Source organism: Mobula hypostoma, chromosome X1 (genome assembly GCF_963921235.1).
Source record: "Mobula hypostoma chromosome X1, sMobHyp1.1, whole genome shotgun sequence".
Taxonomy (NCBI): domain Eukaryota; kingdom Metazoa; phylum Chordata; class Chondrichthyes; order Myliobatiformes; family Myliobatidae; genus Mobula; species Mobula hypostoma.
The window spans coordinates 9,553,975-9,572,895 of record NC_086128.1 but is presented as its reverse complement, the minus strand read 5'-3'; the positions used below and the strand labels follow the sequence as shown (position 1 = coordinate 9,572,895).

The 18,921-nt window shown below is 43.1% G+C and overlaps 1 protein-coding gene across 7 annotated transcripts in view; it reads right to left on the bottom strand.

Moving 5' to 3' along the window:
- The window catches only part of map3k3 (mitogen-activated protein kinase kinase kinase 3), a 188,224-nt gene that overhangs the window by 21,407 nt on the left and 147,896 nt on the right, over positions 1–18,921 (bottom strand). For 4 of the 7 annotated variants that reach the window (XM_063037293.1, XM_063037291.1, XM_063037290.1 and 1 more), the window contains one exon: positions 8,538–8,715. In XM_063037293.1, coding sequence (XP_062893363.1) covers positions 8,538–8,715 — 178 coding nt within the window. Of the gene's footprint in view, positions 1–8,537; positions 8,716–8,741; positions 10,593–10,619; positions 11,232–18,921 lie in introns of those variants that run through there. The other 3 variants (XM_063037296.1, XM_063037295.1, XM_063037294.1) reach the window with 3 other exon arrangements.

The following is an 18,921-nucleotide window of genomic DNA, read 5'->3' as shown; positions in this document are numbered from 1 at the left end:
CACATAGAACAACAACAAAACAAGTTAATCAAATATATAGATGAACTACTTTGTGAAATTACACAGATTACACCGGCACCTGTGCATAGGACGCTCTTTTGCTGCCCTTCCAGATTCTGTAGGCTTTGTGAAATGAGGGCCTTACCAATTTCGCAGACACCACTCAGTGGCTGCCTCCCTCATTCCCCAGATCATGTCATTGTCTTGCGCAATAAAGCCAAGGAAAGTTCAAAAGTTCCGCATGCGAGAAAGAACAGCAAACATCTGCTTTACATTGAAATCAGAATGAGCTGGATTACTGTGTACAGTATCACTTCAGATTATTGTAGCACATCTACAAAATGACAGTTATGCAATATGAAGTCCTCAATACACATTTTGATTATCCAGGTAAATAGAATGCCTGGATAAAGTGTTTCACAAGTATGTACTGAGTACATATAACATCACAATCAATCTCTGATTTAACTAAAAGCCAGGAGCTTCCTGGTAGTGAACTGCAATGCCATGGACACAATGCGGCATAGAGCCCATTATCCAAAATATTTGATTCATTTTGATACCAGCCATCTAATCAGATTTCAGGATATCTGATTTTGCAGAGTGGGAAATCGTATTTTTGCTTTTTCATACCAATTAAATTGGTTTATTATTGTCACATGTAGTGTGCTTTGCATGCCATCCACACATCAGTGCAAGGGAAAACAATAACAGAATGCAGAATAAAGTGTTACAGTTACAGAGAAAGTGCAGTGTAGGTCAACAATCAGGTGCAAGGCCACAATGAGGTAGATGATGAGGTCAAGAGTCCATCTGATTTTACCAGGGGACCATTCAATAGTCTAATAACAGTGGTAATGAAGTTGTTCTTGAGCTTGCTGAAACATGCTTTCAGACTTTTTGCAGTTTCTGCTGGATGGGAGGAGGGAGAAGAGAGAACGTCCAGGGCCGGTAGGGTTTTTGATTACTTTGCCTGCTTTACCGAGCCAGCGACATGCAGTATTTACATTCTCCAAGTGCTCTAAAGAGCTTCAGTGTAGTGCTATCGCAATTATAGTTGTAAAACAAAGAAACAATGGCTTATTTATGCACAGCAAAGCCACACAAAAGGAAATTTAATAAATTAGCAGATGACTGGTTTTATTGACATACTGTAAATGTAGAATTAATACTGGCGAGAAGATTCGAAAACCCTGGGTAGAATATGAAACCCTTTATAGCCATATTCAGCTGCAACAGGATGCCACATATACACACACACACTAACAATTGCACGACTATGGGGAAAATGCAGTGAGGTGAGACCAATTATGCCATTTGATTCCAGGCAAAATTTCAACCACTGAATCACAGCCAACACTGCAATTCCCCAGATATCTTTTAGTAATATCACAATAGCCAGTTCTCATTAGTGGAGTGGAGGTGGAGAGGGTGAGAAACTTTAAATTCCTGGACGTTATCATATCAGAGGACCAACACGTTCATGCCATTTTAAAGAAAATACGGCAGCGCTTCTACTTTCTTAGAAATTTGCGCAGATTCAGCAAAAGCTGTGAAACGGAGACACCTCTTTCTCCATTATTAGGGAGAGAGAGAGCCCGTGGTATGTCAAATACCAGGTGAACGAGCAGGACTTTGGGGTACTGCAAGTCTGTGCGTTTGCTGTTGCTTTGCTGCACACTTGCGTGCTCGGTGGCGGGTGCCAATGCTTTTACTTGCTGGTGGGGGGAGGGTGGATCATTGCTTGCTGCTGCTTATGCGCAGGAGGGAGGAGAGCTGCCGGGGGGGTGGGGGTGGGGGGAAGGACTTTGGTGTTCTAACATTTAACTGCCATTCATTCATTCTTTGGGGCACTCCTCTGTTTTTGTGGATGGTTGTGAAGAAAAAGCATTTCAGGATGTATATTGTATACATTTCTCTGACATTAAACGTACCTTAGAATACTTTCCACTGTAGAAGATACAGAGTTTTCAGTTTGGATCACAACCTGCTATGAAAACACCAGTGCCCAGGAACAGAAAAGCCTACAAAAAGTGGTGAATACACTTTTTCCACAGGAAAAGGCCTCCCCACCATTCAGCACATCTCCATGGAGTGCTGCCACAAGAAAGCAGCATCCATCATCAAGGACCCCCACCATCCAAGCCATGCTCTCTTCTCATTGCTACCATCAGGAGGTACAGGAGTCAAGGTCCCATACCACCAGGTCCAGGAGCTATTACCCTCATGAACCAGCGTGGACATCTTCATTCACAACACTGAACATTGAACACAACCTTTGTAGTCACTTTCAAGGACTCTTACAACTCATGTTCTCGTTATTATTTATTCGTTGTTGTTATTTTTTGGGTTTTTTTGCATTTGTACAATTTGTCAGCCTTTGTGTGTAGCTTTCATTGATTCTATTGTACTACTTTGCTCTACTGCAAATGCCTGCAAGAAATGATTTGCTGACATATGTAGTTTGATAATAAAATTTACATTGAACTTTAATGCAGAGCTCTGCTTCAAAGTCAATACATTATTGATTCAGATACGCTTCTTTAATCAGGTAGCATCTGCGGAAAGAGAAGCAGTTAATGGTTCGGGTCTGGCACTATTACTAGCACTGGGAAAGAGACAAACAACACACACAAAATGCTGCAGCAACTCACAGCAAGTCAGGCAGCATCTATGGATGGGAATAAACAGCTGATGTTTGGGGCCGAGACATGGGCATCCCTCTGCATCTGGATCCTTGATTTCCTCACTGGGACACCACAGTCAGTGCAGATCAAAAATAATACCTCAATCAACACTAGTGCGCCTCAAGGATGCGTGCCTCACCCACTGCTCTACTCTCTACACCCATGACTGTGTGGCTAGGCACACCTCAAATGTCAATCAACTTTTGTTGGCAGAATTTCAGATGGTGACAAGAGGGTATACAGGAGTGAGATATACTAGCTAGTTGAGTGGTGTCACAGTAACAACCTTGCACTCAATGTCAGCAAGAGAAACAAATTGATAGTGGACTTCAGGAAGGGGAAGTAGATCAGCAGTGCAACGGGTGAGCAGTTTCAAGTTACAGGGTGTCGACATCTCTTAATATCTATATTTCATTAGATTGGAGAAGACTCGAGCAGATTTCTGCAGATATACTGTGGAGAGCATTCTAACTGGTTGCATCACTGTCTGGTATGGAGGGGCCACTGCACAGGATTGGAAAAAGTTGTAGAGGGTTGCAAACACAGCCAGCTCCATAATGGGCACTAGCGTCCCCATCATCGAGGACACCTTCAAAAGGCAGCATCCATCATTAAGCACCCTCATCACTCAGGACATGTCCACTTCTCAGTGCCACTGTCAAGGAGGTGGTACAGGAGCCTGAAGACACACACTCAACGTTTTAGGAACAGTTCTACCCTTCCACCAGATTTTTGAATGGACATTGAACCAACCTATGAACAATACCTCACTCTTCTATTTTTTTTTGCTCACTTTTTGCTGTGTGTGTGTGTGTGTGTGTGTGTGTGTGTGTGAAAAATACACAGACATAATACATCTTATTGTGATTTATAGTTCTTCTTGTGTACTGTACTGTACTGCTGCCACAAAACAAATTTCATGACATAGGTCAGTGATATTAAACCTGATTCTGATTGTTCAAGATAGCTTAGGTAGTGGAGAAGGTAGTTCAGGTTTGAAAGTTTTACTGAAATAAAATATGCTTTTAACAAAATCAAATGTTTATCTGTACATGTAAAATGTTTAGAATGATCTTATGCACCATATTCATTGCTTGGACTAAAGAGAAGAGTTTTACATTACAAATCCAAGCCAGCATGCTGCTTATTTGACTGTGATTTCATGAAACTCCACCAGGTGCTGCTTTAACACCATGGAGTACCAGACGTTAATGACGTAAATACCTACAGGTTTTATGCAAACCCCTGGACTCGTCAGCTGTTACAGAATGCGAATTCTTCCCTTGTGAACAGAGACACTGTGCAGCAACAAGACATTCACGCACTGAATTTATTGTTTCATTCCCTTTGATACCTGGTCTAACTTCCACACACCTTTCCAGCCAGGATCCCTTGATGGCAGCTATTGAGCTGACCCTGTGACTTATTTTTGAGGCCCTCTGAGGTTTATCATGTCTGATTCAGGGCTGAATCCAATGATTACCTGACCATCAGTTGCTACTTGCTATTTTATTACCCCATGCGGAAACTGGCCAGCTTACCAAGACCCACTGGGGGCGGAGGGGGGGGGTGGTTTAGTGTCAGAGCACTACAGCACAGAAGCAGGCCATTTGGCCATCTAACCACACCAAACAGTGATGACCTGCAACTGGACCATAGGCCTCTATACCCCTCCCAGCCAAACTCCTCTTAAAAGTGGCAATTAAACCTGCATCCACCACTGCCGAAGGTGTTATTGTCTCTTTTAAGATCACCCGGCTGGAAATTAAGAAATTAAAAGTAATGCAGGTCTACCCCATCAGCAAGTTGCTTATTGGCGGAGAAACTAAAGTAGCTGGACTTAGTGCTGCCAGTGTCAAAGGCACGTTGGAGGAGTTGGTGTGCAGTCTAACAATAAGTGATCGTCTTAGTCACTTGTCTTGTGATTGCACAACCCTGTTGGCTATTGTTAATGTGGAACGCTGCAGTCCAATTCACTGAGTTATTGGAGGATGGCAAGGGTGCTGTGTGACCACGGTCATAGTGAGGACTACGCCTCATGTCGCGGTGTCGCCTGTTTACAGCTGCCCAGGAGAGAGGTGTTGGCGTTGGGGCACTCTACCCGAATGCAGGGGACGGTGTGGCACAGTGTCCAGGCTGGAGTCAGTGCTGCCCCCCAGTGTTCATGTGTCAGAAGACAAGCTGTATTGTGTTTGACTGCAGATTCCTGCAACATTTATAAACTCAGCGTCTTGGTCTATATTTTTTGCAGCTGTATTTTATGTGCTATATGTGCCTTGTACTGTGTGTGACTACTGGTACCGTGTTTTGCACTTTGGCCTCCGAGTAACACAGTTTCATTTGGCTGTATTCATGGATATTCATGTACGGTTGCATGCCAATTAAACTTGAATTTGAATTTCATGGCTGATTTGTTATTCCTTTCAACCCCATTCTCATGCCTTCTCCCTGTAACCTATCACACCCTGACTGTCAACCTTTGCTTTAAATATACCCAGCGACTTGGCCTCCACAGCCGTCTGTGGCAATGAATTCCATAGATTCACCACTGGCTAAAGAAATTCCTCCTCATCTCTGTTCTAAATGAACTTTCCTCAATTTTTAGGCTGTGCTCTCTGGTCCTAGTCTCCCCAACTACAGGAAACATCCTTTCCACATCCACTCTATTGAGGCCTTTGAATATTCGATAGGTTTTAATGAAACCTACCACCCAGGGCATGCCCTTTTCTCATTGCTACCATCAGGAAGGAGGTACAGAAGCCTGAAGGCACACACAGTCAGCGATTCAGGAACAGCTTCTTCCCCTCTACACAGTAATTCACATTTGTTGCTCTATTATTATGTATTACAATGTACTGCTGCCGCAAAGAAAACAAACCACAACATATGCTGGTGATATTAAACCTGAATCTGAAATCCTGCCCCCCCCCCATTCTAAACTCCAGTGAGTACAGGCCCTGAGCCATCAAATGCTCCTCAAACATTAACCCTTTCACTCCCAGGATCATTCCTGTGAATCTCCTCTGGACCCTAGAAACATAGAAAACCTACAGCACAATACAAACCCCTCGGCCCACAATGCTGTGCCGAACACGTGCTTATTTTAGAAATTACCTAGGGTTACCCGTATCCCTCTATTTTTCTAAGCTCCATGTACCTATCCAGGGGTCTCTAAAAAAAAGACCCTATTGTATCTGCCTCCACCACCGTCACCGACAGCCCATTCCACACACTCACCACTCTCTGCGTAAAAAAACTTACCCGACATCTCCTCTGTACCTGCTTCCAAGCACCTTAAAACTGTGCACTCTAGTGTTACCCATTTCAGCCCTGGGAAAAAGCCTCTGACTATCCACACAATCAATGCCTCTCATCATCTTGTACCCCTCTATCAGGTCACTTCTCATCCTCCGCCGCTCCAAGGAGAAAAGGCCAAGTTCACTCAACCTATTCTCATAAGGCATGCTCCCCAATCCAGGCAATATCCTTGTAAATCTCCTCTGCACCCTTTCTATAGGTTCCACATTCTTCCTCGAGTGAGGCGACCAGAACTGAGCACGGTACTCCAAGTGGGGTCTGACCAGGGTCCTATATAGCTGTAACATCACCTTTCGGCTCTTGAACTCAATCCCATGATTGATGAAGGCCAATGCACCGTATGCCTTCTTCACCACAGAGTCAACCTGTGCAGCAGATTTGTGTGTCCTATGGACTCGGCCCCCAAGATCCCTCTGATCCTCCACACTGCCAAGAGTCTTACCATTAATACTATATTCTGCCATCATATTTGACCTACCAAAATGAACCACCTCACACTTATCTGAGTTGAACTCTATTTGCCACTTCTCAGCCCAGTTTTGCATCCTATCAATGTCCCACTGTAACCTCTGACAGCCCTCCACACTATCCACAACATCCACAACCTTTGTGTCATCAGCAAATTTACTAACCTATCCCTCTACTTCCTCGTCCAGGTCATTTATAAAAATCACGAAGAGTAGGGGTCCCAGAACAGATCCCTGAGGCACTGGTGACCAACCTCCATGCAGAACATGACCCGTCTACAACCACTCTTTATCTTCTGTGGACAAGCCAGTTCTGGATCCACAACACAGGGTCCCCTTGGATCCCATGCCTCCTTACTTTCTCCAATGGACCCTCTCCAATGCCAGCACATCTTTTCTTAGATAAGGGCCCAAAGCTGCTCACAATACTCTTAGTGCAGTCTGACCAATGCCTCAGCATTACATCCTTGCTCTTTTTAAGCCATTTTATTTAGAGATACAGCACAGAACAGGCCTTCCCAACCCTTCGAGCCGAGCCACGCTGTCCAGCAACACACTGGTTTAATCCTAGCCTCATCACGGGACAATTTACAATCACCAATTATCCAACAAGTCAGTATGTAATTGGACTGTGGGAGGAAACCAGAGCACGTGGAAGAAGCACACATGCACATGGGAGGGAATGCACTAACTTGCTTGCAGAGGTCGTCGGAATGCCCTGAGCTGTAATAGCATCACAGTAACCGCTACACCAATGGTCCCCAACCTCCGGGCCGTGGACCGATACATTGCCACGAAGAACGCAACCAGCACATCTTTAAGAAAAAAAGCCGAAATAAATGAGCTAATTAATTAGGTGCCGCCCAGCACGTAAATGTCGGCCCAGATCAGAGGTGATTGCCAATTGCATCACTTCTGATCTGGGCCGACATTTATGTACCAGGCGGCACCTAATTAATTAGCTTGTTTATTTCGGCTTTTTTCTTAAAGATATGCTGGATGTGTTCCGGCTACCGCTGCACCCCTGCATGCTTCACAGCCCGGTATCGGTCCACGGCCCGGAGGTTGGGGACACTGTGCTACACTACCATGGAACCCGAGTCCTCTCGAAATGAATGCCAACATCGCATTTACCTTCCTTACCACCGATTCAACCTGCAAGTTAACCTTCAGGAAATCCTGTACAAGGACTCTCAGGTCCCTTTGCGTCTCTGATCTTTGAATGTTCTCCCTGTTTAGACAAAAGACTATGCCTTTATTCCTTCTACCAAAGTGCATGACCATACACTTCCTGACACATCTGCCACTTCTTTGCCCATTCTCCCAATCTGTCTAAGTCTTTCTGTAGCCTCTCTACTTCCTCAAAACTACCTGCCCCTCCACCTATCTGCAAACTTGGCCACAAAGTCAACAATTCTGTCAGCCAGACCATTGACATATAATGTAAAAAGCGGCCCCAATACCATCCCCTGTAGAACACTAGTCACCAGCAGGCAACCAGAAATGTCTCCCTTTATTCCTACTCTTTGCCTTTTGCCAATCAGCCGATCTTTCCTGTAATACAATTGGCACTCATCTTGTTAAGCAGCCTCATGTGCGGCACCTTGTCAAAGGCCTTCTGAAAATCCAAGTAAACAACATCCACTGACTCCCCTTTGTCTATCCTGCCTGTTATTTCCTCAAAGAATTTGAACAGATTTGTCAGGTAAGATTTCCCCTTGAGGAAACCATATTGACTTTGGCCTTTTTATCGTGTACCTCCAAGTACTGTGAAATTTCACCCTTAATAAAGGATTCCAACATCTTCCCTACCACTGAAGTCAGGCTAACTGGCCTATAATTTCCTCCCTTCTTAAAGAGTGGAGTGACATTTGCAATTTTCCAAACCTCCAAAACCATTCCTGAATCTGGTGATTCTTGAAAGGTCATTACTAATGCCTCCACAATCTCTTCAGCAACCACTTTCAGAACCCTGGGGTGCAGTCCATCTGGTCCTGGCCACTTCTTAGGTTAATAATGTTTCTGCTGTATAGCAGTGACAAATGATAAGTCCACATCTACTTACCACACATCGGCTTTCCTTCCATAGCCTTCACCACTGATAACCTCTGGGCTCATCCAGTACGGTGTCCCAGTGACTGAGCGAATCCCTGTCCCTGACATGCATATTGTCTGCAGTCGTTTGCTTGCTCCAAAGTCACCCAGCTTTACATTTCCTGCAGAATCTCGCAGGATGTTAGCTCCTGGAACCAGATTGGAGACAACATGAAACATTAAAGAGTACTGCCGATGGAGAAAAAAAATTCAAGATAAAGAGATAGGACCTCAATAGACAGAGTTTAGGGCTACACAATGCCATAGCTGTGACGTGGCATCAGCTCCGCATCTCACCCTTTCACAGTGATGTGGAGAAGTAAAAGAAATCAACGTGGCATCTATCTTTGATAAGTTAAGTGTCTGCATCAGCATGTGTCTACTTATGTGCAATGTATAGGGAACGGTTTGGAAGAAATAATTTCTATATATTCTGGAACTTCTTCATTACTTTTAAAAATTACCCAATCATAGAAATTATGACACAAGATGCTATTATGTCGTTGCGCAGCTAAATCCTACCATTCTGCAAGTTCCAGCCCTGCAAATCAGGTATGTATCCAAGCACTTTTTAAACGTGATGAGGGCTTTGGTCCCCAACACCCTTTCAGGCAGTGAGCTTCAGATTCCCACTGCCTGCTAGCTGAAAAAAAATCCTCAGTACCCCTCTAATCCTTGCACTGATTACCATAAATCTACATCCTTAGCTTTAGCCTCCTGTGCTAAGGCAAACAGGCCTTCCCTATTTATCGTCCCTCAGCCTCGCAACTAAATCTTCTCTCAGCCTCCACTGATCCAAAGAAAACCCACCAACAATCTTTTCTCTTAATCACAATTTTCCAGTGCTGGCAGTACCCTCATACTGTAAATACCCTCTGCAATTATCTTTTCTGTGATGTGGTTCTCAAGCCATGATCTAACTGGTGACATATGGAGTTCTAACATCACCTGCTTGCCCTTGCATCTAGCCCTATGCACCTGTCAAAATGCATTACCTCTTATTTCTCTGAATAAAATTTAATTTATCACTTTTCAGATCAACTGATCAAGCCATCTCTATAGTCCTGCTGTCTCTAGCTTCCCCCTTGCTGTTTTAATCAGCTGCAACCTTCTTAAATCATACTCATGTAACCCTCAGGTTCTGACGGCTGCGTAAGTCTCAGGAAGACAGTCTCTGGCCCCACCAAACGTATGAGATTGAGGTGCAATACCTGTTTGTGTGGATGCTGTGTGACGTGTCACCCTGTTACAAATCAGTACCACAAAATAACAGACAGTACACCATTCACAATTAAACGATTTAGCTTTATAATTCTTAATTTGATTAAAGGGTTAGTAAAGTAAAACAAAAAGAAAAGGGCCCATTTTAATGAAACAGTCTAATGTGCACAAGTTGGAGCTCACGGTTTCCCTTCCGTTGTTCCTCCATCGATTTCCCCGGGCTTCGTCGACTCCCGGCCCCACTCCAAGTCCACTCCTTCCTGGTGTCTACGACTTCTCCTTTCTGGCATCTTCTCTCTCCATCTCCCGCCGAACAAAAGACTCAGATTGCCTCGGTGTCAGGCACAAAGCACGAAAACACCTTCCCCTCATTGGACGGCTCACATTCCAAAGCACCCGTTATCTCTAACCATAACCCAAACACTGCTTCTACAGAAAGACCATTATGTTAGCAGTGAAACCTTTCCCAGGATGTTACACTCTTATAATGAAATTATTAAACATGTCACAAAGTCCAAAAGCATTCTGACAGGCTACATCACTGTCTGGTATGGGGGGAGCTACTGCACAGGACTGAAAGAAGCTGCAGAGGGTTGTAAATTTAGTCAGCTCCATCTTGGGTACTAGCCTACAAAGTACCCACTTCAAGGAGCGGTGTCTCAGAAAGGTAGCGTCCATTATTAAGGACCTCCAGCACCCAGGGCGTGCCTTTTTCTCACTGTTACCATCAGGTAGGAGGTACAGAAGCCTGAAGGCACACACTCAGCAATTCAGGAACAGCTTCTTCTCATCTGCCATCCGATTCCTAAATGGACATTGAACCAGTGAACACTACCTCACTTTTTAAAAATATTATTTCTGTTTTTTCATGATTTTAATCTATTCAACATACATATACGATAATTGATTTACTTATTTTTTTCTTCTTCTTCTATATTATGTATTGCATTGAACTGCTGCTGCTAAGTTAACAAATTTCAGACACATGCTGGTGATAATAAACCTGATTCTGATTCTGAAGACAGGCTGAATGGAATGCCATTAGTAATAACCTTACGGATATTAAAATACCTATCAACCGTCAAAGTCAAAGTCAAGTTTATTGCCAAATGCACAAGTGCAATGAAAGACTTACTTGAAGCAGTATCACAGGCACATTACATTAAAAATGCAGCATTTACAAAAAAGAATAGGACATTATAACCCCAAAGCAAAATACTGCACATGCTGGGAATTGGGAGTAAAAACAGAAGATGAACTTGTTCAGAATGTCAGACAGGATGCAAAGTTTCAGAATAGGGACCTCTCGTTAGCTCATCCTCTGGCACCATCCCTGCGGCCAGAGCAGAATGAAAAGTAATGGGCAGAGCCTCTGCAGTTTCTTCTCTTGCTGCGTTTAAATAGCTTAGGATAGATTTCAAATGAGTCTGGTCATTTATCCACTCTGAAAAATACAAGAAACCTCTTAAAACCTTTCCTACCGCAGCACAACGCACCCCCAGTATTTCGCGTACTTTACCACAATACTGGCAGCTTCCCAATTTTTTGTGAAAACATCTGGTTTTCTCCAAAGATGTGTGGGACAGTGGGTTAATTGGATACTGTAAATTGTCCCTGGTGTGTAGGTGAGTAGCAGAAACTGGGAGGAGTTGCTAAGTAAAAAAAATTAATATAGGATTGATGTAAATGGGTGGTTGATGGTCAGCATAGAGTCAATGGGCTGAAGTGCTTGTTCTGTGTTGTCTGTCTGTGACTATGACAGCTACAAAGTATACATTAACAACCTACCCGCAACTTCCAGCTCCACACAAAAATGGGGTTTTTGATTACAACAAGCTATATAATATTTTCCTGAATGTAAGAGATTCTGCAGTTGCTGAAAATCCAAAGCAACACACAAAGTGCTGGAGGAACTCAGCAGGTCAGGTAGAATCTATGGAAATGAATAAACAGTCAACATTTCAGGCCGAGACCCTTCATCAAAACTGGAAAGGAAGGGGGAAGAAGCCAGAAAAGGTGAGGGAGGGAAAGGAGGACAAGGTAGAAGGTGATAAGTGAAGATCACAGAGGGGGAGCAGTGAGAGAGGGTCTCACAGAACTCCTGTTGAAGAGAAGATTTAAACTTCTCAGGGTAGACATCCCTCAAAGAAATTTTGCAGTGAAGCAGCAAATCATAAACACAAAAGGTTCTGCAGATGCCAGAAATCCAGAGCAAAACACACAAAATGCTGGAGGAACTCAGCAGGTAAGGCATTCATTGAAAGGTCTTGGTCCAAAACATCAACTGTATATTCATTTCCAAAGATGCTGCCTGACCTGATGAATTCCTCTAGCATTTTGTGGATGTTGCTTAATACTTTCCTGGTTTTTCCCCACATATTAAATGCCAGTGGGATTTTTTCCCATGCCTCTGTTTTTTTTTCCTAATTTCCCCTTTAACTTCACTTTAACAGTGCTTTTTGCATATGAAACCCAAGAATCTTGTTTAACTTCCTTCATTTCTTTGAGGTTACACTATGGGTACTCCGAATTTCCCAGTTGCACTTTTAATTTTGTCAGAATATGCTATCCAGAACATGCTAAGTCACCTCTGTAAATGCTCCCATTGGTCTGAGACTGATTTACATTCAAGCAGCTGTTTCCAGTCTGCTTTTGCTGAGTCACTTCTAATTCTAGTAAAATTGGCCTTACTCCAATTTAAAACATTTAATGTTGTTCTGCCTTTATATTTTTCCCTAACTTTGCTGTCTAGCTGAGCTATGACGAATACCATGAAAGTGCTGACCCACTGATACTCTTTCCATCTGCTGTTTCAAGCCCTAGAACTAAGTTCAAAATTGCTCCCTCCACCCCCTTCTTGGGCTTGCTACATTGTTAGCTAGAAAAAGTTAGAGTTTAAATAAGAATTCTCTGCTTTCCTCAGACTGAATCCTATTCTATACTTAGGTAACTGAAATTTCTCATAACTATTACCATAGTGCTTTTGCTCTTTTTACCACCTTTAAACTGTTTGAAGGTCTAACGTCAAATAACTATGGCTGTAGATAAGATTTTAAACTAAATAGGGGTGCCAAAATAAAACCAAATACGTGCAGAAAAAGAGAATGGTATATACGAATGGCTTCACTGGAATGTACAGGCCTCAATATGGTAAATGAGGAGTTAAAGTCTTCCTTGGTTGGAGTTTTTAGAACCGGGGATCACAGTTTCACAAAACAAAGGGTCATTGACCATTCAAAAATGGAAAGCACTTTCTTTGCCTGGTGAACCTTTGGAATTTATTACCCAAGAGGGCTGGAGGCTTCAGTAACTGAGCATTTTCAAGTACAAATATTGATAGGGTTTTAGAAATGTATGGAATCAAAGGATATGGGGTCAGCACAGGGAACCAGTGCTGAGATGGATCAGCTGATGAATGGTGGAACAGGCACAAGAGACCAATTCTGTTTAGGTTGTTTAATATCCTCTTTCACAGCTGTAATTGTTTCATACCCAATAAATGTTGCTTATCCACTTTTCTTTAATCCCCTATCTATCTTTTCTGAAAGCCCAAAACATTTCACTACCTTTTCTATTACACTACGGCACATTTCAATGATGGCTAAATTATCGCCCTTCCATGTATCCACATCTGCATTATTCACCATATTTCCTGCAATGACCTATGTACTGTTCAGCACTACCAGACTCCTTTTTGTCTTCTTTCCACATCCTCACATCCCTGCCTTCCATGCTAACCCACCATTTTTCTGCTTTCCTTCTCCAGTTCAGCTTTACTCCTTCGAAATCTCTGCTCAGCTTCCCCACCAGCTGCTCAGCAAGTTTAAATCCTCCCAAACATCACATGCAAACCTACCCCCAAGGATTAAATACAGATAATGCTGGAAACAACAAATCAGGCAGCATTTGTGAAGCTTTGGATATTTTGGATTGAATGCCTTGATCAGAACAGGAGAAGAGAAAGAATAACAAGTTAGCTTTAAACTGCAGGGGAAATGGGGAGGGATGGAAAGGACAAAGGGAGAATATTTGATAAGAAGGGGCCAGGGTTGCTGTGGATAGGTTATAGGGGTCATCTGGTCAATGGGTTAATAGGGACAGTTAGAAAAAAAACAAAATGAACAAAAACTGTGAAATAAGTGCAGATAGAGATTGAGAAAACAAAAGCATTAGCAATTTATGAAATGCAGATGTCTAGTGGGTCAGACTGTACTAATGAAGGAAGAAAAACTGAGCCAAGACTATAGATGAAAGAGCAGGAGAAATGGCCAGTTATAATACAGACAGAGAAAACAAGTTACCCAAGGTTAGATTTCAGATTGAGTCCAAAAAGCTGCATTATGCCCAGATCCTGGACAGAAGATCAGATACTGTACCTCAATCTTATGTTGGGCTTTGTAAAAATAATGCAGCTGGATCCGAGTGGAAATGGGATGGGAAATAAAAATGGCAGGCAATGGGACAACTACATTCAGTCCCCAAGGGTGACTCGGAGCTATCAATTGCCTGTCAGCTTAATTCTCCATTGATATCCTGCTGTTTTCAGGAATTTGCAGACCCACACTCTAAGACGTCTTTACTCACATACACTTTTTGGCATCACAATACTTTGTGTGTATTTGCTTTCCTTGATGTCTCTGCCAAACACTTCACATTACCACACATCTCCACAACATTCTACCCTAATTTCTTGCACCTCATTTGTGTTACCTTACAATTCTTTGGACTGAATTTAACTTGTCAGATCTCTGCTGACTCAACTGATGCAATGTTAACTGGCTGAGGTCTGCAGCTTTCACCCTCATGATCACCACATGGATCATTATATTATTACAAATTTTCATTTAATCATGCTTCAAAATCTAAAACATTGATATCTGTCATAAAAAGCAGATGTGGTTCAGAAACAAGCTCCATGGAAGACTCTTTGTAGTAAAATTCTAGTCAAAAGAACACCCATTGACTATTTTCCTTTGATCACTGCCACTGGACCAATTTTTCATGCAATGTCTCACTTTCTGAACACATTCCCTTGTGGGATCTATTCAAAATCCTCGCCAAAATTCAGATAGACTATATTAAACATGTCATCTGAAATGACCATCCAAATTCCTCCTCAGAAAAAAGGTGCAATCAAGTCAGTCATGAACGTCCCTCAACAAATCTATGTCCTTCAATAAAAAGGAAGTGAGAAACTTTTTGAAAGGACGTCTGTCAAGGCCTGAGAATAGGAACCACTTACTTCAGTTTTCATGAAGAACACAAATCTCAGTTTGGTAGTCAGATGCTTAATGGAAATCAGCTGAGGTTAGAGGTGGAAGAGGTTGAGGTAGAAAAGGCTGGGAAAGAACATGGAGATGAATAGTGAAGGCTTGGAAGGGGGTAATGCCAAGAAAGAAAGTGTTGATTTAAGCTTTGGCACATAGGGAAAAGCAGCAGAGAGTTTCGTAATGTAGACAACAATGGACTCAAGATTTTTTGGTTGGAAGTTAAGGTGAGGAGGATTTTAAAGAAAAAGTTTTTTTTAAATTTATTAATTTACAGGATGTGGGCATTGCCAGCTAAGCCAGCATTTATTGCCCATTCTAAATTGCCCTCGAGAAAGTGGTGATAAGCTGTCATCTTGAACCGCTCTGCTATTTGAGGTGTTGGTGCACCCACAGTGCTGCTAGGGAAGGAGTTCCATGATTTTGACCCAGTGACAATGAAGGAATGGCAATATGTTTCCCAGTCAGAATGGTGAGTGACTTGAATTGGGATTTCCAAGTGGTGGTGTTCCCAGGTATCTGCTGCTCTCGTCCTTCTAGGTGATAGTGGCTGTGGGTCTGGAAGGTGCTGCTTTAAGAACTTTGTTGTGCAGTTGCAGTGCATCTTGTAGATAGTACACACTCCTGCAACTGTTCATTGATAGTAGAGGGTTTGGATGTTTGTAGAAGGGGTACCAATCAAGTGGGCTGCCTTGTACTGGACCGTGTCAAGCTTCTCAAGTGTTGATGGAGCTGCACTCACCCAGGTGAGTGGCGAGTATTCCATTACACACCTGACCTGAGCTTTGTAGATGGTGGACAGGCTTTGGGGAGTCAGGAGGCAAGGTACACGCCACAGGATTCCTAGCCTTTGACCTGCTCTGGTAGCCATGGTGTTTATATGGCTAGACCAGTTCAGTTCCTTGTCAAAGGTTAACCCCCAGGATGTTGATTGTAGGGGATTCAGAGATGGTGATGTCACTGAATGTCAAGGGACGATGGTTAAAGCCTCTCTTGTACGAGATGGTCATTGCCTGGCACTTGCATGGCTCAAATGTTACTTGCCACTTGTCAACCCAAGCCTGCATATTGTCCAGGTCCTGCTGCATTTGGGTATGAACAGCTTCACGATCTGAGGAGTCACAAATGGTGCAGAACATTGTGTAGTCATCTGCGAGCATCCTCACTTCTGACCTTATGACAGAAGGAAGGTCATTGTTGAAACAGCTGAAGATGGTTGGTCCTAGGACACTTCCCTGAGGAACTCCTGCAGTGATGTCCTGAGGATGAGATAATGGACCTCCAACCACAACCATCTTCCTTTGTGTCAGGTATGATTCCAACCAGCGGAGGCTTTTCCCCCTAATTCCCATTGACTCCATTTTAGCTAGGGTACCATGATGCCATACTTGATCAAATGCTGCCTTGAGTTGACGGCTATCACTCTCACCTCAGCTCTGGTATTTAGCTTTTTGGTCCATGTTTGGACTAAGGAGGTGATAAGGTCAGGAGCTGAGTGGGCATCCGTAAGCAGGTTATTGCCGAGTAGGTGCTGCATGATAGCAGTGTTGGTGACCCCTTCCATTACTTTGCTGATGATTGAGAGTAGGCTAATAGAGCATTAGTTGACTGGGTTGGACTTGTCCTGTTTCTTGTATACAGGGCATACCTGGGCAATTTTCCACATTGCCGGGTAGATGCTGGCGTTGTAGCAATATAGAAGACATTTGGGATAGATTTGATTCATAGAGTTATAGAAAACTACAGCACTGAAACAAAACGGGCCCTTTGACTCATCTAGTCCATGCCAAGTCATTTAAACTGCCTAGTCCCACCAATCTGCATCCGAACTATCGTCTTCCATACCCCTCCCACCCATGTATCTATTCAAACTTCTCTTTAACACTGAAATCGACCCCACATCCACCACTTGTGCTGGCAACTTGTTCCACAATCTCACCACCCTCTGTGTGAAGAAGTTTCCCCTCATGTTCCCCTGAAACATTTCACCTTTCACCCTTAACCCATGACCTCTAGTTGGTGAGTCACCCAACCTCAGAGGAAAAAGCCTGCTTGCATTTACCCTATCTATACTCCTCATACAGCTGGCTGGTGGTGTAGTGGCATCAGCACTGGACTTCAAGGCGAGTGGTCCCGAGTTCGATGCACAGGACCGAAAGAAGCTGCAGAGGATTGTAAATCTAGTCAGCTCCATCTTGGGTACGAGCCTACAAAGTACCCAGGACATCTTCAGGGAGCGGTGTCTCAGAAAGGCAGCGTCCATTATTAAGGACCTCCAGTACCCAGGACATGCCCTTTTCTCACTGTTACCATCAGGAAGGAGGTACAGAAGCCTGAAGGCACACACTCAGAGATTCAGGAACAGCTTCTTCCCCTCTGCCATCCGATTTCCGAATGGACATTGAACCTGTAAACACTGCTGTTTTTGCACAATTTAAAAACTATTCAATGTATACTATAACTTATTTATTTATTTTTCTTCTTCTATATTATGTATTGCATTGAACTGCTGCTGCAAAGTTAACAAATTACACGACACATGGCAGTGATAATAAACCTGATTCTGATTAGTTAGCAATGATGAGAACCAAGTTATGAGAGGCTACATGCAGCTGATTTCAAGCATTTTAAAGGAGAGATGGGTGAGATGGAATAGAATAAGTCAGCTAAAAGCAGCCAAGCAGGCAGGAGAAAAGGACAAAAAACAACTTAAATCAAAATAAAATATCCCAAGGCACTTCACAGAAGCATCATCACATTAAAATCTAACTGGGGCATGTAAAGGGCATACATGAACAAGACTTGCGGGCAAAGTTTACGAAGCGCTTTAAAGAAAGAAAATAAGGAGGGTGGAGAGAATGGCCAAAGAAATTCCAAAGCTTTGGGTTTGGCAGCTTAAGACACTGAGGCCAATGAGAGCCATTGAAAGGCCAGAGATGGAGGAGTGCAGAAATATCTCAGAGGGTTGTGGACTGAAGTGGATTATATAGACAGGAAAAGATGAGTCATGGATGTATTTGGAAAACAAGTGAATTTTAAAAATTAAAGAGTTGTTTAATGGGAAGATAACACAAGTGAATTGTACACAAGGACTTGAATAGTAAAGCTTTAGGCATTAGTTTGGCCAAAAGATTGTTGGAATGGTCAGGTCTGAAAGCAACAAGAGCTTGGATAAGATTTAGTAATAGGAAAAAACAGGTTAGGTTAGCTAGATTGGATTCTTGCTTCAAAAGTTTGGGCTGATCACAAGGGCAAGGTGAGTAAGGCATCTCTTTCTCTCAAGCTAGGATAAAGAGGCTTCCAGCACATCTGATGGTTTCAGTCTAGAGCCAAAGACTAAAACAGTCACCAGCGCTGAGCTCTTTATGATTTCAGGAGGAAACCGAAGGTTCATGAGCCAGTCCTCATCAGTGGATCAGAGGTAGAGAGGGCCAGCAGATTTAAATTCTTCAGTGTTACTATTTCAGAGGACCTGTCCTGGGCCCAGCATGTAAATGCCATTACAAAGTAAGCACATCAGTGCTTCTACTTCCTTAGAAGTTTGCAAAGTATGACATCTAAAACTTTGACAAACTTCTATAAATGTGTGGTGTAGAGTATATTGACTGGCTTACATCATGACCTGGTATGGAAACACCAATGCCCTTGAATGGAAAAGCATACAAAAAGTAGTGAATATGGCCCAGTCCATCATGGGAAAGCCTCCTCCACCACTGAGCACACCTACACAGATCACTGTCACAGGAAAACAGCAACCATCATGGAGGACCCCCACCATCCAGGCCATGCTCTCTTTTATTGCTACAATCAGGAAGGTGGTACAGAAGCCTCAGGATCCACAGTACCAAGTTTAGGAAAAGTTATTAC